Source organism: Apium graveolens, chromosome 5 (genome assembly GCF_009905375.1).
Source record: "Apium graveolens cultivar Ventura chromosome 5, ASM990537v1, whole genome shotgun sequence".
NCBI classification, from domain to species: domain Eukaryota; kingdom Viridiplantae; phylum Streptophyta; class Magnoliopsida; order Apiales; family Apiaceae; genus Apium; species Apium graveolens.
In genome coordinates this window covers 296,530,037-296,554,446 of record NC_133651.1, presented here as the reverse complement: position 1 = coordinate 296,554,446, position 24,410 = coordinate 296,530,037, and the positions used below count along the sequence as shown (strand labels likewise).

Genomic DNA, 24,410 nt, shown 5'->3' with positions numbered 1-24,410 from the left:
AAAACAGCTGCAAAAAGTATGAACTTTTGCGCCCGGGTCTTATAATGGACGCCAAAAGTTTTCTTGCATCTGCCCATAACAAACGTATAAAGTCAAAGAACAGACGTATAATATTCCTTTTATGGTTGTTGTCGTAGAACAGCCGCAAAAAGTATTTTTTTTAAATATATATTTTGTATTTTCAGCTACTACCATGCAGGCATACATTTATGCTCAACAAATGCAAATTCTTATACAGTTTAATCCCAACTAATAAAATTACAAACTTGGCGAAGAAGAATTTTAATCTCAATTAATGAAAACTAACATTAACTTATTCAAACATTGTTTTGCCACAAACTAGAGAAATCTAGTATATATCCTATCAGACATGTACTTCTTTACAAGGTAATTTCATAAAAATAAGTTCTACTGCTGTTGAATATGATCACCTCATCCTTGCTGCTGTTGAACACGATCACCTCAGCCCCTCCAAGACTTTTCGTGCTAAAAGATCTTGTTTGAAAAAGATTGCTACTTTGCTTTACCAATTTTTTTGCAGAAGGCCGTTTCGAAGGATTTTTTATCAGATAACTAGCATTCATTTGCTTGAAAGACTAATAAGAAAGTAATAAAAAAGGCATATTAAGGAACAAGATCAATATCCACAATTCCACATCATACACAATAATTGTATATAGTAATTTAGTATACCTTGGATAACTTCCTGCTCCTTTTATAGTCAAAGCTAGGTGACGCATTCTGAAGATCATTACCAGAACCTAACATATAAATACTTATTTTGAATTTGTCATAATATGGGAACATCATAATATAGCAAAATTAGATAATATATTAGAACAACATACATGATGAGCATAGCATTTTCTGGAAAAATGATTCAAAATCATGACTTCTGATATGCCACCAAGGCAACAACAATAGAGTATCAACATACTGATTCTGCAGCGGAATCATATAGTTGAGAGAAGATTTTAACATTAAAGTTGTTTGTCTTGCTTTTGCTTTTTGGCCCCAGGATGGGCACCTGAGCTTTCTCCTACTTTGTCATGTATAATGTCCTCATCAGGGATCTAATAAAACGTAAAACATTATATATATATATGTACATAACACATATAAGAAAATAAGCAGAAGATAAATAATTGTTATACCAAGGAAGCTTGAGCTTTCACATTCTCTAAGTTAAAATCCCACCCACTACCTCGTTTATATTCATTCTACACTTATTTAAAAATTAGGAAAGCACGTAGATAATTGATATAACAGTACATGATAAATTAAACTTTTAGCATACTCCATAATCCAATTGTGGGAAAGTACTGCCATGAAGTTTAAGTAAACATGTCCACCAAAATTGAATTTGGCGATTAATATATAAATACAAGAAAGTTCTAGCATACCAACTTCTAATCATCACTACATAATGTGTAGGTTACAATTTTAAGGTTTTAAATGATGCTTACCTGAACAAATTGTATGAGAGAATGATGGTAGGATTATTGAATATGAGGTTTAAATAAATAAATGATTGTTATTACCTGGGAAGGTCTACACGGAAAAATATCTCTCTTAGCACTATTTGGAACTCTTTAGGTTCTAGAATAATTTGCAACCTTGGGCTCACTTGGTATGGAATTCATATTTAATCTCTAAGTGCTCTTTTAATATGTGGTTAGCAACATGATTTAATAGGAGGGGTTAAATAAGCTCTGGAGTTTATATACCTTCTTCATCAGGATGGGCAAGTTGATGTTCTGTAAGAACTTTGAATACACTCTGAGCATTAGGCGTCAAACTTTGCAAAACTATGGTAGCAGTCTTGTCAGTTTGCGTAGTTCCACCATAAGCAAGAATCAATGGGAAAAAGGTTCCTTCAACTTTGTATGGTGAAAAGGTAGGAACATGATACCAACACCAACTGAACTGCGTATGAACCATCTTCCTGTCCCACACTTCCACAAAGTAACAAGCGCCATCAGAACTGAACTTGATATGATATAATATATAATTGATTATATTTATCACATACAGTTCCAAAAAGTGTGAGCATACATATGAAGCATATTGTGTCACTCGAGATATGAACCATCACGCTTTTCTGAGACTTGTGTCACTCAAGATAATATATTTTGCAGGAAAGCAAAAAGAAGGAGGTTCTATTTTCCTTGTCTAGGTTTCATCATAATAGACAAACTTGATTAACCTCAATCCATCAAAATAAGTATATTCAGGCAAGACACATACTACCCCCTGCCATATAGTTATATTGCTAATTTTTAAGAAGACTGAACTATACTAATAAAATAAGCTTAAAGACAGATTACTGCACACATATATAAATTGCAGCGATTGGATAACACTTACAAAGCGGTGCATTCACGTTATCAATGGAAGCCACCATATGAACATGAGAACAAGCAGCAATTCTTGCAAGATACTGTTGATTGTCAGCATCCCGCAATCCAGGCCCATCAATATTGTGAATGACAACACAAATGGAGCATTCGTTCCCCTCTGAGTGAGGTCCATCTAGAAAAGCGATAAGATCATCCATGGACAGGGTGTTAAATGGTCGTTGGCTCCCTGAAGGAGTCTTTCTCTGTGTCTTCAACCGCTCCCCGAGCAGTTCACATAATGTTATTAAGACCTGAAATACAACATTCACATCAAGTATTACTATACCAAGAATATTGGTCTATGTTGGAAAGCCTTCTGAGACATAAGAATTAAAAAAGGAGAAAATACAATTGGACCAAGTATGTGTATGTCACAAAGCATTTGCTGACCAAATTGATAAACAAAATACAGTGACAGAAGTGACTAAATAAAGAACCATAGGAATTAGCTTAGTGGCATGTTTCTGTGTTGTGTGTGAGTTTTAATATCTGTACCACCCATATTACAGACCAATACAATTAATCTTACTTGAAAAAACCAAATGACACCAAGTAAAGATTAACAAAATATAGCAAGTGACAATATTAATGCACATATATATTTTAAACACAAGCATACAATTTAAATGCCTACATAAGCATTTTAACATAGAATTTTGACACTATAAGCAAAACCAGCAAATGTGTTCCAAGTACACATCAAAACCAGCATCTAAATCACAGAGTAATCACTCTACAATTAAGTCTAGACGACCATTTTAATATCAAATCCAGGGGAAGAGATAGTCGTAGAGTATATAAGCAAATACCCAAAACACCATCTAAATCACAGAGTAATCAATGGAAGACCTTGTACCAGCATCTGTGTTCAAGTACACATATGTCATTGTAGGAAACTTAACACTAGAAGACATATATGAAACACAAATGGCATATCAATATCAATAAAAAATAACCAAGTACTAAGAAAAAAATAGAAAAAACCTAAGAGTCGTCGAACTCACTGAGTTCGGAAATCCAAGAAATCTTTAATATTTACGGACTTCAACCAAAGGGCTTTTTATCTACAACATGAATCCATCACCAAACAGTTATAAAATCAACAATTGATCTAAGTTTTAGCACAGGCGATTTCTAGGGTTTTGAGTATGTGAAGAGATCGAGTTCTTAAAGTGAAGTAAATAATGAAATTTGTGTAATCGATGCCGCAAAACACGACTTCGGTATCGGTTTTCATGAGAAACGGATAGTTTTTTCCGAAAGTAGAAATCGGCAGTAAGGTTTTGTGAGGTCAGAGGTAGAACTGGCCAGTTGGGCGGTCCGTACGGGCCGGGCCGGGCTGAATGCGGGTTGAGCTCGGGAAGCATGAACACTGAACCGGCACGCAAGTTAAACGAATCGGGCCGGGCCGGGCTCGAACTGACATACACGAACTCGTAACCTACACTGGACTCGTGAGCGATGCGGGCTGTGCGTGCTGAGTGCGGGCTCGTAGCATGCGAATTTGGAACCCTCTCACAGTAACCAACTTGAAGGAAATCATCTTTTGGGTAAATATGAAGTCTCTAGAATTGTTCTTTTATTGAGCCATTATAACCCAAAATATTACCTCTGTACCTGATAATTTTCATGTATACAAGCCTCCTTTTCCAAAGGTCTTCCATCATGTGTAGTGATATTATGATTTAACCATTACACAACCAAAATGTAGCTATAAAAACCTTCAAAATTTATCAGTCCTCTTGATGTTGTTTTCTACAAAATTAGTATTGTGGCATAACCAATTAATTCTGGTGTAAACATTTCATCAAGCAACTCATGGGCGTGAACTTTTCTTCTATATGGACATATTACTCAAGCATCTAACGATTATATCATCTCAATAGGCTTGGTTTTCTTCTATATGGACAGAAACACAGTTCACAGGCATGGCAGAAAGGAGGAAGATGTTGGCGCGTGAGGCACACCCGCGGGCGGGCTGTGCGGGCTGTGCGAGTTGCCTGGTCCGTGCGGCTCGTGCGGGCTCGGCTCGTGCGGGCTCGTGCGGGCTCGTGCGGTTCCGGGTTCTGAAATTAGTATTCGTATTCGGTTCACCTAATTTAGCGAATTGGGCGGGTTTGAACCGGCCCGGTTCAGTCCGAATTTTTTACGGTTTTGGTACGAACCGGTCCCGAATGAGCGGTTCAAACCCGCACATTTGGCCAGCTTTAGTCAGAGGTGTATGCGGCGAGAGAATCATGGGTTTTGTATAATAATTTTTTATACATACATTTCGTATGATAATGTTTAGACATATATTTTATCCTTTTTTAATGAACTTTATATGCCTGTTTTAATAAACCGGCATATTTATTAATCCTTAAGCATCTGTTTCTAAAGAAGAGACGCATATGACTCACTAACAGACGTTTAAAAAATTCTTATACATCTGTTTAAATATAACATACGCATAAAATTATATTCTTGTACTATATGCATTTGTGCAGGTTAAGACGGACGCAAAAAATTATTTTATACGTCTTTTCAGCTTACATTAAACGCAAATTGGGAGACGTATATGGCAGGTTTTGTACTAGTACTTGCACATGAGCCTCAACTCTTCCATATCAGATTTTTCATTAGACTGTTGCAGCTGGAGTTGTTGCCTTGGTGCATATTCCGGATGCTGAAAACCAGGGGGGTTGTACTGCTTTACCGGATACTGCTGATAAGGTTGCTGAACCGCATTCTGAGTGTTGCTCCAGCTAAAGTTAGGATGATTGCGGTTGTTAGGATGATAGATGGCTGGTACAAGTTGCTGCGACCTCTAAAAGTTGCTCACGAACTGAGCTGATTCACTAGAAATAGCACACTGATCAGTCTCATGGGCACCAGCACAAAGCTCACAGACACTAGTGATCTGATTAACTCCATAATTAGACAGAGAATCCACCTTCATCATCAAAGCCTTAAGTTGAGCAGCTATAGCAGTAGCTGCATCCAACTCCAGAATTCATGCTACCTTGCCCTGAGATAGTCTCTGACTAGGATTCTGGTATTCATTAGCAGCCATCAGTTCAATCAATTCATAAGCGTCATCGTAGCTTTTAACCCACAAGGCTCCTCCTGATGCTGCATCAAGCATGGGTCTAGAAGTAGCACCCAAACCATTATAGAAACAGTTAATGATCATCCAGTCAGGCATCCCATGATGAGGACACTTCCTAAGCATCTCCTTATATCGATCCCAAATCTCACATAAAGATTTTTCATATTGCTGAGCAAATTGAGTAAGTGCAATTCTGATTGCAGCAGTCTTCGCCATAGAAAAGAATTTAGTTAAGAACTTTTGCGCAAGATCCTCCCAGTTGGTGATAGACCCTGGTGGTAGAGAATGCAACCAACACTTAGCTTTATCCCGCAGAAAAAAGGGGAAAAGCCTCAACTTAATAGCATCTTCAGAAACTCCATTGAACTTGAAAGTGTCGCAGATCTTGATAAAATCTCTGATGTGCATGTTGGGGTCTTCTGTCAGAGAACCCCCAAACTGAACTGAGTTATGTATCATCTGAATCATGCTCGACTTGATCTCAAAGGTATTAGCCGAGATGGCTGGTCGAACAATGCTAGACTGAATATCATTGATCTTCGGTTGAGAGTAGTCCATCAAAGCCTTTGGATTCGCTTCTGGTTCTCCCGTTACAATAAGACCCTCTTCTTCTTTCTCAACTAAGATCTCTTCTTCAACTTTTTCCTCGACTAAAACTTCTTCCTCAGCTTGATCCAGTGTTCTCTTACGAGACCGAGAACGCGTATGCATACACGCTCGCTAGAGTACCTGAAACATGACAAGGAATTAAGTAAGTAACAATATCCGAGTCACTGAACTTTAACGACCAATGATGACGAACACATAAACTAAAAATTAACACCAATATCCCCGGCAGCGGCGCCAAAAACTTGTTAGGGCTAAAACACGCGCTAATATTCACGTAAGTATAACCGATCGCAAGTAATATAAAATAAATTCTAGTTCGTTCCCACAGGGATTGGTTTACGTTAATTTCAATCAATATATTTATGCAACACTAGTATGGTTATTATCCGATGCTAAGACGAACAACAAATTGAGGTTGTTTAACTAAGATTAACTAAGAGATTATACTAAGGACATAAACTAGGAGATTAAAGAGAGTTGAATACTATGACACAAATATGGGATTCTAACTTCATTAAATACTTCATTCAATAGCCTTTTCGTTCTTAACCTTAGCATGTAATGCTGATGACACTAATCAGATAACACGAAACTAGTAAACGCCAACTTTCGTTGTACAAATACCATACTATCAGACATCCACAAAAGAGATAGAAGCTGAATAGACACCAATTATATTGAGACCCTATATGTCTATAGAATTTGACAACATAACGGTTTAATGCACAAGTTATCTATCATGATTACATAGGGCAAGTAAGATGATTAAAATTACCTACGAATCATGCATAACAATTACATGAACCTATGCTAGCATGGCAAGTTCTGAACCCTTAAATTCACTTTCGCTTCTGATAGGGATAAATAAGTCCTGATTTTATAATTAATGGGCTGCTAGGCCCAATAATAAGATGTATAATATTCAGACCAGAAAGGTTAAGCCTGATGGACCAGATCAGGCCTGGTGGAATAAAAAAGGCCCAAAAGCCCTGATTATTAATTAATTTCGTAATTAATTAATAAGGGAAAAATCAGCTATTGAGAAGAGTCCCGATAAGGATATAAATCCTTATAGATTAGCCTCAAGGGGGCCTAAAAGGATAAGGAATCAGCTTCCTACTTCCTAGGACTCCTAAGTCTATCCTAATTCAGAGGCTTGTCCACCAAGTCTCCTATACCAAGTCCAATTCAAGGACTCCCACATCTATATAAGGGGCCTCACCCCACAAATCAGAACTACGTTTTTTGGCTTGATTCTCTAATTCACAGAGATACGTAGGCATCTCGTAAAGGCAGATTGAGTCACGAAACACGAGAGCAGCCATTAAAGGCCTTGAGCTCCCGAATCTTAGTAATAAATATAGCAAATAATAACCTTAGCTTTTTATCCATAACATTTGGCGCCGTCTGTGGGAAAAACAACAACAACCATGGCGAGAACACGGAGAACAATTGGAGCTATAGAGGAAGGAACACCATCAGAGACAACCCAGGTGATTTCATCAACCGTGGAGGTTCCTCCCCATTCAACTTATGCATCTACTCAGGAGGAAGCCCAGACAGGGGCAACTCAACCCCAACTACAAGGGACAACTCCCCCGATTCAAGGTACGAATCCTCAAGTTCAACAAATACATATACCTGTAAATTCTCGACCCGTTGGGTATGAATATTCAACTATTGTTACTACTAACCCCCCTTATGGGATGCCCCTTCACCCTGAGGTTGGAGGAAGCGGATATGCTGGGCGAAGCGAAGCACGAGGGCGGTCGCCCCCCTATATACGAGGTTTGGGTCCTATCCCTGAGGATCGGGAATTTTCTGAGTCCATACACTGAGAGAGACTCCGAATCTTCGGATGATGAAGTGGCCCCGAGAAGGAGGCGTCCTGGAAAAGAGCCAATGGCCGATGGAAGGCAACGCCCCCAAAGCACCCCAGGGGCGAATCCCCAAGTAGTGCAGGAAAGGATCAGGGCTCATGAGGCTTTGCTTGCTTAGGATTTATATGTTTTAGTTTTATTACGAAGTTTATTATTACTTGTGTAAGGGACGAATCCCAGACAATTTTACAAAATTCATGAGTTCTTCAAAGTATGTTTGTGGCCTAACAAATAAAAGTCAAATGCATGGATGCAAGCATAGAAGGTGATAAATGAAATAGATCTGATAGATATTACAAAAATTCGATAAATAAAGTCTCGAAAATAGGATAAAAAACAGAAAGCCACGCAGGGCTGAAAAAGCTTTAAGGAGCTGAAGTACCCTCGGCATCCATATTATCATCCTCTCCACTCTCGCTGGATGTCTCTGTCGTCTCAGAGGAGGAGGAAGAGCTGTCGTCCTCAGCAGGTCTGGAAGAAGACTCGGGAGGAGGAAGGAGTGGATCCTGAGGAACATGGTCCGAGACAACTACTCGGGTACGAAACCTCTGTAGCAAAGCCTCGTCATCAGGGCAGATGTAGTCCACCGGGTTAATATCAGGACAAGCCTCGTTCACGGTCCCAAGGGCCGTGTCCCAACCAGTCCTAAAAAACCCGGGAAAGACTGAATCATCCCTAATCCTCATGGATTGGGCAAACTCCTCCGAGTCCAGATAGTTGTCTATAGCTTTATCCTTCTCCGCCCGAAGTACCACCAGCTCGGCATTAGACTCTCCGAGTTCTTCCTCCTTGCGCTTGAGCTTCTTCTCCAGGGTAGCATACTTCTTTTGTTGCCTCCTGAGGGCATTATCGGCCTTATCAGAAGCCCGCTTCCACGATTCGGCTTGCCTCACAGCGCCTTGAAAGTAGGCGTTAGACTGGAACAAAGCAATTAACAAAGTATAAGGCAAGAAAATGCTACAAGAATGAAAAATAAGTTCAAAAAAGAGAAGGCATACCGAAGCCAGAGACTGAGCTCCCATGAGCTTAATCCTCTCAAGATCAGGGGTGGCCACCACATCAGTAAAATCCTTGGGAGTCACGCTATGGTAGGACCAATCCCAAGCATGTTTCGTGGAACCAACTACGGTGTCCCCTCGGCGGAATCCCCAGAGAGGCTGAAAGGCGCCTGTGGCAGCAGCAGTAGGGGCAGCAGCAGTGATAGGAGCACCATGGCCTCCAGCTCCTTCAGTTGAAGTCTCCCCTATAGGCTCTTTGTGCTTCTTCAAAAAGATAGGCTCCGTGGCCTTTCCCCGGGTGTCTAGGCCTGCGAGCCGAGCTTTCTTCATCCTAGCTGTTTCCTCAACCAAAGGAACATTGTCCTCGTTAATCTCCTTAGCAGCTGAAACAAAGCAAATGACAAAATAAGTGATGTTAATAATGCATGAAATGAAGTAAAATTGAGAAGGGAAGAAAAATACCCTGTTGAGAAACAGAGGATAGTCCCACATGAATTAGGGAAAACTCCTCTAAGAGAGTCCAGCTGGTGGTGGTGCCATCATCCTGAGTAAGCCCATTATAAATAATAGTTTCTTCAGGAGTTAAGTGAATGGATTTGAGGCTACCATCACTGACCTTCCCGAAGGAAGATCGAAAAAGTGTGCCCCGGTCACCATTCTCCCAACGTAACCCAACGAAACTATTCCTCCAATTTTGATTATTATCAGGAATAGAGGCGATGTTAAAGATATGTTTGCTTTTGGGCCTTTGCTTGACATAGACCCAGCCACAGATATTGGAAGAACTATTATAACACTGAAAGACCTTCCTAAAAACGGCTACAGAAAGAGGAAAGCCCTCCCTAAGATAACAAACCATAAAACATAGAATGTTCCTCCAGGCGTTTGGAGGAAGCTGACACGGATTAATTTGTAGATCAGCCAAAAGATGAGGAATAAAAGGATGGAAGGGAAACCTAAGCCCAGCATTAAGGGCATCTGTGTAAATGAAGAGAGTGTCGGGTCTCCAGTGGCAAGTACGGTCACCACCAGAGACTGGAACTAATCTAAGAAGAGGAAGGACGTTATAGCGAGCATTTAGTTTATTAAAATCTATGTTGTGCCAAGTATTACAATGATTAAAAAAATCGAGATGTGCAGTGGAGGGATATTCATCCCCCCTAGTGTTAATCATATCGATTAAAGACATATACGAAGAACGGATCTCGATATCCTTACCTCGTTTTGAAGCCGAGGCTATCTTGGCCGCCCTCTCGGAACTCTTGTCAGCCATTTAGTAAAGCTAGAAAAGGCCTGGAAAGCTAAAAGAGGAGATTTGAGAGAGGAGAAGGTTAGAAAGTTTGAGATGAAAGGAAAAGTGAAGAGTGAAGAGTGTGAAGTGAATGCACACTCCCCCCACCTATATATAGGAAGGAAAAATGGATAATGGGCCTTAAAAAGCCCATTTGGGCCCAAAAATTGGAAGGTTCTGGAATTATCCAGGAAATTCCTGGAAAATTCAAGAGAATTCTAGCAAAAATCAGAAGAAAACTTGATTTTTGTTTTGAAGAATCTGGAAGGATCCAGAAAACCCCCAGAAGAATTTGGAATTTGAGTTTAGAAAAAAAAAAGGCCAGTTTAGAAAAAGGGCCCAATTTTAGAAAAAATTAAGCCCAGCTAAAGGCCCAAGTGTTTTAAAAAGCCCTGTTTGAGGCCCTAATGGTGTTTAAGAAAAAAGGAGTGGAAAGGGAGCCCAATTACAATGGGCCAATTGCAAAGCCTAGCTGGACCAAGAAAAATGGGCCCAAGGTTTTTCTAATTAAAACCCAGAATTAAGGGTAGGCCCAATAAGAAAATAAGCCCAGTTACAACGGGCCCAGGTTTTAGCCAAGCATTCAGAGCCTAAATCCAAGTAGGTACAAAAAATAATAATAAAATAAATTCCTGACCCATTCGACCAGAAAACATAAAGAAATCCTGGTCGAATGGCTTGAGGTCGAAAACCTGTCGATCAGAGGTAAAAAATGGCCTTAATTCGACCAGAACCAGGACCAATTCTACCAGAAATTGTGAAAGATTCCTGATCGAAATCCTCGAGCCCGAATTAATGTCGACCTGGGCAATCAAAAAGGGGATAATTCGGTCAAAAGTAGAGATCCTGACCGAAAATCCTGATTGAAATAGAATCCTGGCCGAAGGAAGCAAGTCCTGATCGAAAATTCCTGGTCGAAATAATAAAAAAAAAAAAGGGAGGAAAAATCCTGGCCGAAATTCGACCAGGACTCCTGACCGAAAGCATCCTCCTCGAAAAGCCTTCGACCAAGGCACAGTAGAGGCTAATTCGACCAGGATCCTGGTCGAACAGGATTCCTGGTCGAAATTTTTATATAAAAAAAAAATCTGAAAAATTACAGAAAAATAAGGAAATTCCTTAAATATTTTCTGAAAAATGTTAATATTTTCAGAAATAAGGAATAAATCCATAAAATTAAAGGATAAATCCCAGAAATTAGGGAAAAATCTAGAAAAATAAGGAAATTCCTTAAATAATTTCTGAAAAATGTTAATATTTTCAGAAATAAGGAATAAATCCAGAAAATTAAAGGATAAATCCCAGAAATTAGGGAAAAATCCAGGAAAATAGGAAAAATTCCTTAAATATTTTCTGAAAAATGTTAATATTTTCAGAAATAAAGGATAAATTCCAGAAATTAAGGGAAAAATCCAGAAATTAAGGATAAATCCCAGAAAATTAAGGGGAAAATCCAGAAATTAAGGATAAATCCCAGAAAATTAGGGAAAAATTCCAGAAAATTAGGGAAAATCCCAGAAAATTAGGGAAAAATTCCTGGAAATTAAGATAATTTCTGAATAAAAGGAAGATTCATTGTAAATGTGTAGGTCGCTCCACACTTTACGCAAAACAAAACCCTATAAGGGGACGAATAGATTTAACTTCCGCGAAACCTAATCAATGTTTCCCAAAAGTTGGGGGGCAAATGATAGGGATAAATAAGTCCTGATTTTATAATTAATGGGCTGCTAGGCCCAATAATAAGATGTATAATATTCAGACCAGAAAGGTTAAGCCTGATGGACCAGATCAGGCCTGGTGGAATAAAAAAGGCCCAAAAGCCCTGATTATTAATTAATTTCGTAATTAATTAATAAGGGAAAAATCAGCTATTGAGAAGAGTCCCGATAAGGATATAAATCCTTATAGATTAGCCTCAAGGGGACCTAAAAGGATAAGGAATCAGCTTCCTACTTCCTAGGACTCCTAAGTCTATCCTAATTCAGAGGCTTGTCCACCAAGTCTCCTATACCAAGTCCAATTCAAGGACTCCCACATCTATATAAGGGGCCTCACCCCACAAATCAGAACTACGTTTTTTGGCTTGATTCTCTAATTCACAGAGATACGTAGGCATCTCGTAAAGGCATATTGAGTCACGAAACACGAGAGCAGCCATTAAAGGCCTTGAGCTCCCGAATCTTAGTAATAAATACAGCAAATAATAACCTTAGCTTTTTATCCATAACAGCTTCATTAAAGACTAACACACTATCTTATAAGTTCGCGATGCTCATAAGACGGATAAGTACAACCAATGTCAGGTTATCATACAATCACCAGACACTAAGGCATCGAAATGAATTAACTAAAGAAATCCATAAATAAATCTGTTAGAACCCCACGATAAATTATAATCTGTTAGAACCCCACGATAAATATAAAGAAAAGCGACATCTCATTTTTTTGTGAAAGTTTTGGTAATATATTTATGGATAGCCCATAAATAAATCTGTTAGAACCCCACGATAACAATCACCAGCCCTTAAAGTTTTGGTAAACGAATGTTCATAAAATTATAATTTCATCAAATGAATAGCTGGTATGAATAATTTGTATGGTTTCAAATATAGTAGTGAAATATATGTTATTCTTAATTAATAGAATAATAATATCAATAAGTGAAATATTATCGCTTTTGAGGGTATTCATTGATCGAGATTTAACTGTATATTTTAATTTGATCAAGACTAAAGCTAGTTGCACGATCAAACATCAGTAATTCAACTTTCACATTAATAAACTTTTAATATAGAAAAATATTTTTTTTCATATTATCCTAAATTCTAATATTATATAATATAATATTTAATATTATTATCGCTCGTCATTAAATGTAATCTATTATCCTAAATTCAATTTTTTACGCTTTGTTGTATGAACATCTATACTATTCTATATTTTCGTCTTCTATTATACAAGTTCCGCAAGTTATATACTATGCATGACCTATATTTATTTTTTGAGACATAACTATAAATCATATAATATACATTACATATAATTCTTTTTTCAAAAAGACGTATTTTGACCTAACATTGAGCCAATTTGTATATTGAATCTTTTGTTTTATTTTAATGAGCTTATTTTCAAAATCAACTAATTTTACTACTTATAGAATTGTCATAATATACAATTTTGAATATTATATTAAAATTTTCATCTTACACTAAAACTTTTATATTTATAATTTTAATATATTATTGTATATTATCCACAATCTTGATTATAATACAATCTTATATCTTATTATGTAATATGTAAACGATAACATATAAATAGACTAAACTATTGATTTATTATATTTTTTTAGTATTTATAATTTTTTATAATGTCATCTTACTATTGAACTATATATTCTATGTAATTATTAAAAGACATCCAATATGTAATTCAGAATTTATTTAAATATTTTTTTAAAAAAATTATAAATTATCATATTTTTTTAGTTTGTATATTTTAATTGATCAAAATTATATATCTCAAAAGAATAATTAATTTATCTAATTTTATAAGAAAAATAAATTATGAAAATGGTTGTATATAGGTATAGGCTTACATATAATTACATATAATAAAAACAATATATACAAAAAATCAAACAATAGTCTACAACTATTGTATCTTAAATGAATAATAAAATATTTATTGAGGTGATTATAAATTAACGAAGAAATCTTTATGTACCTAGTTAATGAATTATAACATAAGGTTAAATGTTCTCCTAACTAATTAGGTTCGAAAACAGGTTTGTAAGACTTCTAAAAAATAAAGTGTCGTACTATTTATGACACTCATACATTATCTATATCATTAAAAACCCAAGTGACGATATAGTGTAGTAGTATGAATATCTAAATGTGAATGAATAGTCTCGAGTTCGATTCTAATTTCTAACTAATAACAATTTTTTTAATAAATATTAGATATATGGACAGATTAGTCATTTTAACTAATGAATAAAATGTCTCACTAATTTTATAGGTATGTTGGTGTATTATATAGATAAAGTAGAAAGTAGATGGGTGAACAATTATTTCGTTGATTATTAAAATTTCTTTACTGCAATTACCAGAAAATAGAATAAAACTATTTCAATTTGTCAAGGGGAGAAAGAAGTAGTTATCATTTCTACATATTTGGCTATTAGATATTCCTACTTTTCGGTCTTTGGCATTGCTCGTGGCTTCTTTGTAACTGAGGTTTATCGAGGAAGCAACAATGCCAAATAGCTCACTAACTACAAAATCTCATGAGGAAGATTTATGAAGCAGTTTTCATGGATCAGCAGACTGAGCTTCTGCAGAAAATCATGATTTTTTTTTTTAATTTTGTAGTGAGAAAATCATTATTTTTGTATTTTTAATAAGAAAATCATATTTACACGTTTAAATGAAAATTTAAATGTTCATTGAAATTTGAAGAGGGACCGAGGGAGGTTTGGTTAAATAGGGAAGAAGTGATTTTTCTTTTATATGAATGAATTATGAGTTCTATTTTATGTCCTATTAGATGAAATATATATTATAAATAGTAAATGAGAATGGATCTCGAAATCTATCTCTCTGTTTTTATTTGACTTTTGACTCATTTTTATGTGTTTTTAGCATTAAAAAAATCTTTTTGATTAACTTTTAGTTTTACATTAATTTTTTATTAAAAATAGTTATAAAATAGAGTATTAATTTTGATTATCCAATTAAAGAAGCAAAAGTTACTGTGTAAAAGCCACATGTCAAATAAAGAAAATAAAGAAAATTTCTATCTATTTATTATATTATTTAATTATTTATTTGATATATATTATTATCTATATAAAAGAGAATCACGTGTGACTGGCATGGCAGGCCTCGACTTCCTTCTTGATGATTTCTCTTATTTTGGTCCTTCTTGTTGATTTCTCTTATTTTGGGCAATTCTTTTGCGAAATTAATCAATTCGAGACTTTTGTCTTTTGTATCAATCATCAATAATCAGTTTTAGGCTTTTTGTATTATATATCAATCTGTTTCAGCCTTTTCCTCTGCCACCAGATCAAGAGTCAAGCGCCAGAGTTATATATATGTGAGGCATGCGCAAAGAGAAAGAAAACTCATAATATTTTAACCAGGTATGTTTCTGCTCAGTTTCGATTTTGTAGAATTGTGGACATATATTGGATGATACATACACATTGGATAATTTGTTAGAATTTGGATATGTATTTTGGAAATTCTGATGTGTATTTGCTTTGACTCTCTCAATTCAGAACAACTATCTCAAGGTCAAGATGGTTACAATATAACAAGGACTATATTGAGTTCTTGTGACCATTTCGTTTCAGCTAACAATTCAGACAAGTATATTGAATTACGTTATTGCTTTATTTATGTTGTATATTAAAACTGCCACCAAATATTGTGATGTGAGTTCTTCAGTGATTTGAGGCATGTGGTATAAGTATATTTGAATGCCAAATTTTAGTTTTTAAGTTGCGCTTTACAATTTGTCAAGGAGGTTTCTTTGCTATAATTGCTTCCATCATACAATTTTTAGTATAGAGAGTGACAAACTCATTAACTACTAGCATACTACACATAAAAAAGCACAATATAAAACCTAATTATGCAAATGTACAACCTACTGATTACAACTAAACGTAAAAAAATATAGAGTAACAACCTCATTAACTTCTTTAGGAGGAGGCGGAAGCGGAGGTGGCGTTTACTGCTGTCACGGAGGCGATCTAAAAATCTTGGACAAATCAACGGAAAACTTATGATTACTCAAAAATGAAATCTTTGGTTGATGCTTTATGCTGCATTGCTCACCATAACCTAAGATTTACGAAATAAATCCATATTATGTCAAGTTTCTATTCCGTGTGAATTTTATGATTTTATGCATGTAAATAAAATAATGTACTGAAAATAAGAATATTTTGACTTGAGCATGCGAAAATGTCAAGCCGGTATCAAATGAAATTGTAGAACAAAGAAAAAATCATTGACGATGGTGCCATTTTGATAGATTGTTATGCTGTCCGATATTCATTATTTAGTATCCTATTGATTATATTTGCTACTTTCAGTATTTTCTTTGATCTTTAAGTTTACATATTAATATTATGGTATTTTGTATTGAGCTCTATATTAATCGGGATTTGGAAAATATCAATCTTCTCGGGTTTATATTGAGCTCTTAATTTCAAATAGTCCAGTTATCTAATTCTCTCTTCATATTTAGACCTTAAATATATAATCTCTTTCTTGGGAGCTATGTATAATTATATGTTCCTTATAAGATGCATAAGTTAATTTGGTTATTTTTTATTTTGTTCCTCAAAACAAGTAGCTTTCTCTTTATCAATGATGGTTTTCTAGGAAACATTTTGCATAATTTATTCCGCAATTGTGTTTGGTTGCAAGCAGAATTTATATGGGGACTGTTTTTGGTCCTTTTGGTGACCATAGACAGACTACATCATCAATGAAAGTCGATAGGTATTTATCATTCTAACAAAATAAAAAATAACCAAATTAACTTATGCATCTTATAAGGAACATATAATTATACATAGCTCCCAAGAAAGAGATTATATATTTAAGGTCTAAACAAGTAGCTTTCTCTTTATCAATGATGGTTTTCTAGGAAACATTTTGCATAATTTATTCCGCAATTGTGTTTGGTTGCAAGCAGAATTTATATGGGGACTGTTTTTGGTCCTTTTGGTGACCATAGACAGACTACATCATCAATGAAAGTCGATAGGTATTTATCATTCTATGATTTGTATGACATTTTTTGCTTCAATTTTATAGAGTAACATTGCTGATAAATAAATTTAACAATTATATTATCTGTATCTGTATTTTATGCACCAATCTAAGCTATATGAAAGTAGCAAGCAATGGTTGTGGGATGGACTTGAAAAATTCATTCTCTTCCTTTTGTTTTAGATAATTGTGAATATAATATTGATAGTATCTCACTTTCTGAGTTCTTAGCTAAAAGTGGCACTGGCCTTATTTTTCGTCTCGAATCAAATAATTGTTTGTAATCCAGATCTATTATTAATGACAAGTATGCTCGTGAAGGCGGCGTAACATATAGTAAGTTGGTAAATTGGTGATTTATCATTTATCACCGTGTGTTTGATTACCAAGCAAAACTTGCAAGCTGCACAAAATTATCAGATAATTCCTTAAATCAACCTAACTTATGTATTATATCATTACGTGTTTGTGTTCATGCTCCTTAACTGATGATATCTTCCGATTTTTATGAAAGATGTACATGTTATTTGTTGGCTGTGTGTGTTTCATGTATGTTTGCATTCCGGAATTATGTTCAGCCAACCCTTTCTATTAGTTTTTATGAGTAAAAAAAGGACTCATTTTAAGGATTTATTTTTTTACAGTAAAGTATTCCAGGTGCTACTTAGTAATAGGTTGTTGCGGACATTATCCAATTTTTGTATCATATTTTAGTGTTTTTGGAGACGATGGCTTTATAAACCCTGTCATAATTTGCTATTGTGTAAAATGGCGGGGACTACATCATGTAGAGTGCATACTAAGAGCATATGCACCCGTTTACTCCGTTAATCCATCAGTTCATCAATTGAATCAACGGCACTGGTTACTATACACCTAAAATTAACTTTTTTTCATAAATTCTATACACCCATAAAACTCTATTAATTCATCGATTACTATTTATCAAATAAAAAGTACATAATATTAGCTATTTTACTTCATAAAATAGATTAAATATCTATTATGTAACGGTCCCGCAAATAATATTCTCGAATATAATTGTTGATAATCGATTAACTAGATTAAATATCTATTATGTACATAGAGATATTCTTGATAAAATTGTTGATAATTTTAGATTTTCGGATAAATTTTTATTGAATCATATTCTGACACGTGTCTTGATTTAATTTTATAGATAGAAAAATCTTTATAAATAACATATATTTATAAATTTATAGTCATCTCAAAATCACTTTCATTCTTTAAAATTAAGAGAATGAATTCTCCCCCTTAAATTATATTACTTTGAATATCAACCGATAATTGGATCAACAAATCGTCGTCGAGTCCCTGAAATACATAATTGTACCCATTTTATTAAATATGTATATATATATATATTTAGGGGAATGATTAAATACAAACTAAAATTAAAATAGAAATTTAGAGCTAATGTAAGCCATTAGATCTACCCAAGTCCCATAAATCACACCATCCAACTACCCTGCACCCTCCCACACCCAATTTCAGCTTTTTCCCTCTGTTTTTAATTTGATATTTCCTATCAAACCGTAATTCTTTTTAAAATCCGATTTCACTGTATTTTTCTACATCTCTCAACGATCGATTTGCATACCATATGTGTTATATTTCAAATTAATTTTTTTTAAAAAAATATTTGATTTCTAGTCTCTATTCTAAATTGGTTTTTATTGAAGTAGCCCCTATATATTTATTTAAAACACAAAATATGTAAAAATATATGTGTGTGTATTGAACTAAAATAGTAAAAAAAGTATTAGTAAAACAAATAAAAATAATTTAAATAATGAGCCCCACTAATTGATGGCCATTAGCAAGTCCATTGAAATTTGATGGAGGGAGTGATGAATCAATGCTCCATCGATATTTTATGGAGTGAAAACCTCTCCGCTGCATCCTATTTTTACACTGAACCATCAATAAAGCTTATAAATTGCTTTTTCAATATTACCCGTGCATATGCTCTAAGTACTTAGGCATTTTAAATGCCTTTTACTTTTGTCAATATGAAAGTGCAGCGGAGTGAAATATTAAAGGAATATTTACTACTTTAATGTATCCAGAAGGGGTTTAGACTCTGTTTGGTAGTGCTGTTGAAAACTGCTCTACTATGAGAAAAAGTACTGGTGGAAAAAGTGCTGTCAGGAAAATTAGATAACTGTTTAGTATATTTTTTAATTTATGCATTTTTTGAGATATAATATATAAAAATAATATTTTTGACAAGATTTGATGGTTAACTGATAGTTAATTTCTGCAAAAGCTGATAACAGTTTTTTCCAAAAGTACGGGGGACATGTTTTTGCTAACAGCCGCTTTTAGACCAAAAGCGTTTTTCCAAGACAACAACTTTTGGAATGTACCAAACACCTGTTTGACAGTTTTTCAGCAAAAAATATTGTAACTGTCTACAACTGTCTACAACAGTAATACTAAACAGGGCCTTAGACTCCAACAGAATGGCTGGAAATCAAATGTAAGAACTCAAATGGAAGGAAATGTCTTGAACTTTGTTAATATGATTTTTTTTTAAAAAAATTAGGTTGTTTAAGTTGGGGTATACTTTATTAAGTTTACAATGTTACATTTTTGGTGTTATTTTCTTAAACTATTTTAAGTTATTTTCCTCTTGTATTTATTTATTTATTTAGTGAGAAAAGAGTGTTTTTTGTTTTATTTAATTGCTTAATCAAAAAATATCACGGTAATCTAAAAACCTTCATATGGAACACCTCATTTGAGTGTAAAAAATTAATGCTATGAGAAGGATACATAAAAGTTGAATTAATAATAATCGGAGGTGTAAGGCCATCTCCAACAGTTGTGATCAAAAAATCGAAATTTGGATCACTAACTGATCCAAATTTCTGACCAACTCCAATAGTGTGATTCAAATTTCTGATCCAAATTATTTTTTACATATAATAATATATAAATATCATATTAAGCAATTTTATCTTAAATTTATCATTTAATCATTATTAACATATATAACATTTCATAAATTAATTAAATAAAAAAAACAATATACATAAAAATATTAAAATTGCGCACTTAATTCACGAAAAATACATTGCAATAATTAATATATAAAATATCATTGATACACACTAATTTTCCGAATTATTATATTCTTCCCACAAATGCTCAATTAATGAATCTCTAATTGCAATATGTGTCTCTTTATTTTTTTTATTTTTAAATTTTAATGAAATTATGTTTTCTCTATATTTTAAGTTTTGTTTTAAAAATAAATTTTATTAACTATTAATTATATTCTGTTATTAATTATATAATTAAATAATCAAAAATCAATTTAAAATCTTATAAACTACAAATAACAAAACCATTATTTTATATTAAACCAAGTGATCCAAATTTGGATTAGTGAATAATAGTAATCCAAATTTGGATCACTATTATTCACTGATTAAATTTGTATCACCATTTGGATCACTGTTGCAATGAAATTTGGAATAATCTGCCCAAATTTGGATTTCTGTTGAATTTGTCCTAACAGCTAAACAAGAGTTCTAATGCAACTTAGGTTGCCAAGAATTTTTGAAGTTGACGTGAGCCAGGGAGAGGACTAACAATATTGATCGTATTATTTGATTATTCATATAGTTTTGATTCTCAAGTAAATGTAATTTAATTATACAAACAAGTTAATTTACAGAGATAAATTAATTTTATTGAAACATGTGGGGTTTTTACTCTTGCAAATATAATTAAAATGTACCATTTTTAGCATGTAAAGAAGAAAATCAATACTGTTTAAAAGTAAAGAATATCTCTAATTGTTTCTTTACTATAAATGTTCAGATAACATGTTTTATACTCCATGAATTCTTATTTAAATTCCAGTTAACATGTGAGTTACATGTGAAAATAAAATTAATTACTATTGAGAAATCATTACTACTGAGATTTGAGAAATCATGAATAGTTATATACGTAAAATATTTAAAAATTGAAACAAGAGCCAAACTAGTAAAAACCGAATTTTTTAATCAATTCCTATTATTTTTATGGTAAAATTTGTTAATACTCATTTATTTATACATTCAATAATACTAATATTTTTGGAATACAGCGGTTCATTAATTCTCATTATTAATTTACATTTTATAATAATGATATTTTCAAACCGCGCGAAGCGCGATTTTACCAATAGTTTATAATACGAGACTTTCAATAAGTAAATTTAATCATTGCCACTTTAATTAATATTTATCTAATACTTGCTTCATCTCTCTCCAATATTAAATTAAAATTTGTTAAATAAAGTAGCTAACAACATTTACATCTAGTCGTTCAAAAATCAGTCAAACATATTTATTTGATTTGACTGATTTTTAATAAATTTCCGATAAATTATTCAATTTGAAAATCATCTAATAATATCATAAATCAGTACCTCTAACCAATAATTCTCATTTTCAAAATGTGTGACCGGGGTAGAAAAAAATAAGCTTAAATCTTAAAAACAGAAAAAAGAATGATTGAATTGAATGGGCCAGAAGAATAAGCCACCCTCCAAAATGTAGCCCAACAAGCCCACTCACTAAACCCTAAATCATACTTAAGGTATAAAATAAAGTCTTGTTCTTCCCAAGCCGCCGTTCATCTGTTTGGTCTTTTTTTCATCTCACTTGATAATCTTTCTCAAGCAAGCAAACAAAATGGTTGCCGGAAAGAAGACCGTAAGTTTCCTTACATCCTCATACACACACGAACATATGTTTTATAAACATATGCATTTGTTGATTTGATTCTGTGTTTCTAATGTCTGTATGTGTGAATGTAATCGCAGAAGAAGACTCATGAGAGCATCAACAACAGGCTAGCTCTTGTAATGAAGAGTGGTAAATACACTCTTGGTTACAAAACTGTTCTCGAATCTCTCCGAAGCTCCAAAGGTTCTTTTTTTTTTTATTCTCTTGTCTTTTTTATTTTTTGTTAATTATTTTGGTTTAATAGTTGGTCAATTGAAATGGAGTTGTTTCAAATTTCAATTTATCTTACAATATAGTTTGGTTGTTTAATTAGAGGAATTGTTGATTGTTGTTGGGATGGAATGAAATGGGGTTTGATACTTGATTTTAGTTTACGTGTTTGCGTATTTAGTTTTTTCTGTTGTTGTTTATGGTTTGTGGTTGGAATGTAGGTAAGTTGATTATAATATCGAACAATTGCCCGCCATTGAGGAAATCTGAGATCGAATACTATGCCATGCTTGCAAAGGTTGGAGTTCATCACTACAATGGAAGTAAGTATAGAATGTGTAGCGATTTTGTTTTAACTGTTTTGTTGGCTTGGTTGTTTAAGTTGATAGTTTTTGCTTTGTCTTGGTGCTGCTGAAATTTAGAAAAATAGTAGAATATACGTAGATGGTTTGTTATACTTCTGGTAGCTGTTAGTATCAGTTTCCTGGTATTATGTTTGTTAAAGAAAGCTGGACAAAGTTTTTTATTTCGCACTAAATCTTATTACAATTGGAAAATATTATCACAAAATAGCTTCCTTTGCCAAAATACAGACAACTTGTTTAGTTTTTTGTTCTGTATAGTGATCCATGTATGTGATGTTTGGTTTTGCAGATCATTTACTATAGACTCGGGAATTCTCGTTATTACTACTAATAGTGTTGTATGTAGATATACATTGTTTGAAAGTGCTTGTATCATCTTAAAAGATTTAGTTTAAACCCGCTTTACCCTGTTTCTTCTTGTTTGTCAGTGTGTGTACTTGCGAAATAGCTATATTGAACTGTGTAGGATGGGAAAAATGTTTTCAGAATGTGCCTTATGTGTAACTGCTAAGTCGAAATGGAAGTATCTTCTGTTTAAACTATAAAGATATTAGATGATGTTACTATCTCTTTTGCTTAAAATTTAATGTTTAAAACTTTACCCAAGACTGTAAAGTGATTTCACAACAACGTTTCCTTTGTCATAAGATCTGTAACCTATTAAGTTCCAGTTTTGTAGATATTAACGTAACCCTGTGTGCTGCAATTCCTGATACAGACTTGTTACTACAGTTTTGTATGTTTTTGTATTAATTTAAATGTGCTTGTATTATTTAAAATGAATCATATTTCAACTTGTAATCCACCTTATCCTTGGTAACAAATTTATTTTTAAAATTTTAACCTGTTTAGATTTTGTTGGCAGTCTGAGAGTCTCCGGGTTCCAAGATTTCTCTATTTTTGCTCTATGTTACACTGTGAGGTTGTTGCTCTCTCAGTCTTCTCAAGACTTCAAAACTAGGGTTATGTCTTTAGATACTGCCTAATACCGATTATGCATTTATGTGGTGCTTTAAGTGTATAAACATCATCTTTTGAATTTTGTGCTTATGTGACAATGCCAATTTTCTGTTATATTAATTTTTTTGGTTTGCTTGATGGCTCTGTCCTCTAACTGTTTTGAGTTTTGCTCATTCCTTACTCTAGACAATGTGGACCTGGGTACAGCATGTGGAAAGTATTTCCGTGTTTCATGCCTCAGCATTGTGGATCCAGGTATAATTTTATTTGTGCATTACAGATTTACAGCTCGTACTTTATAATGCAAGGGTTCTTATGTACTTATCCTCGATTACATCTTAGGTGATTCCGATATCATCAAGACCTTGCCTGGAGATCATTGAGAGACCATTCAGCTAGTAGAATGCTTCCTCCTTTTGTAGAACTTTCAATTTTTCAGTACATGGTTTGTAAGGGATTGAAGACTAACCAGACATCAATTCCGTGTCTTAATACCAGATTTTGGGCCCCGAGGGCCACAGTTAATGGATTTTCTTGTCATCTTTACTGTGTGTTTCTTGTTCTTTTTTGTGTTTTATCGTTCCCAAGTGTTTGTGAACTGTATTATTAGGTTCAATGAGATGATCAAAACTGACCATGCAACTTTTTTGAAAAATATTTTTCGTAGTTCAAAAACTTACATAGAATCACTAGAATGAATTTTGGCATCTTAGAAAATCTGCCGGTAACAAGTTAAAGAAATCTGGATATCGAATTTAAGTGGATATCGAATTTAAGTGATGATCATGTTTGGTTGAATGTTTGAATTATTAATTTATTTAAACTAAATTGCATACCATTCTCTTTACTTATATCGATCATTTTCAAGAGCTTATGTGCTGAAATACGGAAGTGAGGATGCCCCACTAACTTTCAATCTCACTTAGCAGGCTTCTGAACGTCACATCGTGACACTGCAAAAGTTTTTTCTTTTTATTAAACTTAATACCTAGTATTATTAATCTATAATTAAAATAATAATTTTAATATTAATTAATGTTATTCCAT

The 24,410-nt window shown here is 33.9% G+C and overlaps 2 protein-coding genes and 1 non-coding gene across 4 annotated transcripts; 2 read left to right on the top strand and 1 right to left on the bottom strand.

The window, feature by feature from the left end:
• Positions 1 to 280: 280 nt before the first annotated feature.
• On the bottom strand, positions 281 to 3,716 carry LOC141659194 (origin of replication complex subunit 2-like). 2 transcript variants are annotated; one of them, XM_074465968.1, is made up of 5 exons: positions 3,384 to 3,716; positions 2,368 to 2,650; positions 1,728 to 1,955; positions 694 to 761; positions 281 to 596 (listed from the first exon to the last, which is right to left on the bottom strand). In XM_074465968.1, the coding sequence occupies exons 2-5, from the start codon at positions 2,555 to 2,557 to the stop codon at positions 381 to 383; spliced, it is 702 nt and encodes a 233-aa protein (XP_074322069.1). In that variant the 5' UTR covers positions 2,558 to 2,650; positions 3,384 to 3,716; the 3' UTR covers positions 281 to 380. The 2 variants fall into 2 exon arrangements, with proteins under 2 accessions (XP_074322069.1, XP_074322070.1); XM_074465969.1 differs by having other exon boundaries at positions 3,404 to 3,716.
• A 1,865-nt stretch (positions 3,717 to 5,581) lies between these two features.
• Positions 5,582 to 5,688, top strand: LOC141662737 (small nucleolar RNA R71). Its single transcript, XR_012550835.1, has one exon. It is a non-coding gene; the product is annotated as a small nucleolar RNA R71 (small nucleolar RNA).
• A 15,949-nt stretch (positions 5,689 to 21,637) lies between these two features.
• LOC141659193 (large ribosomal subunit protein eL30) lies at positions 21,638 to 23,909 on the top strand. Its single transcript, XM_074465967.1, has 5 exons — positions 21,638 to 21,795; positions 21,906 to 22,011; positions 22,260 to 22,361; positions 23,550 to 23,618; positions 23,706 to 23,909. Exons 1-5 carry the CDS (start codon positions 21,775 to 21,777, stop codon positions 23,744 to 23,746), a joined length of 339 nt encoding a protein of 112 aa, XP_074322068.1. The 5' UTR covers positions 21,638 to 21,774; the 3' UTR covers positions 23,747 to 23,909.
• The last annotated feature ends 501 nt before the right edge of the window (positions 23,910 to 24,410 follow it).

Excerpts from the sequence above, each read along its gene's own strand:
- LOC141659193 (XM_074465967.1), top strand. The coding sequence starts at position 21,775 with ATGGTTGCCGGAAAGAAGACC. Across the intron at positions 21,796-21,905 it reads TGGTTGCCGGAAAGAAGACC|AAGAAGACTCATGAGAGCAT; the intron begins GTAAGTTTCCTT and ends ATGTAATCGCAG. Across the intron at positions 22,362-23,549 it reads AGTTCATCACTACAATGGAA|ACAATGTGGACCTGGGTACA; the intron begins GTAAGTATAGAA and ends TCCTTACTCTAG.
- LOC141659194 (XM_074465968.1), bottom strand. The coding sequence starts at position 2,557 with ATGGATGATCTTATCGCTTTTCTAGATGGACCTCACTCAGAGGGGAAC. Across the intron at positions 1,956-2,367 it reads TAACGTGAATGCACCGCTTT|TGTGGGACAGGAAGATGGTT; the intron begins GTAAGTGTTATC and ends ACTTTGTGGAAG. Across the intron at positions 762-1,727 it reads TGCCCATCCTGATGAAGAAG|GTTCTGGTAATGATCTTCAG; the intron begins GTATATAAACTC and ends TTTATATGTTAG.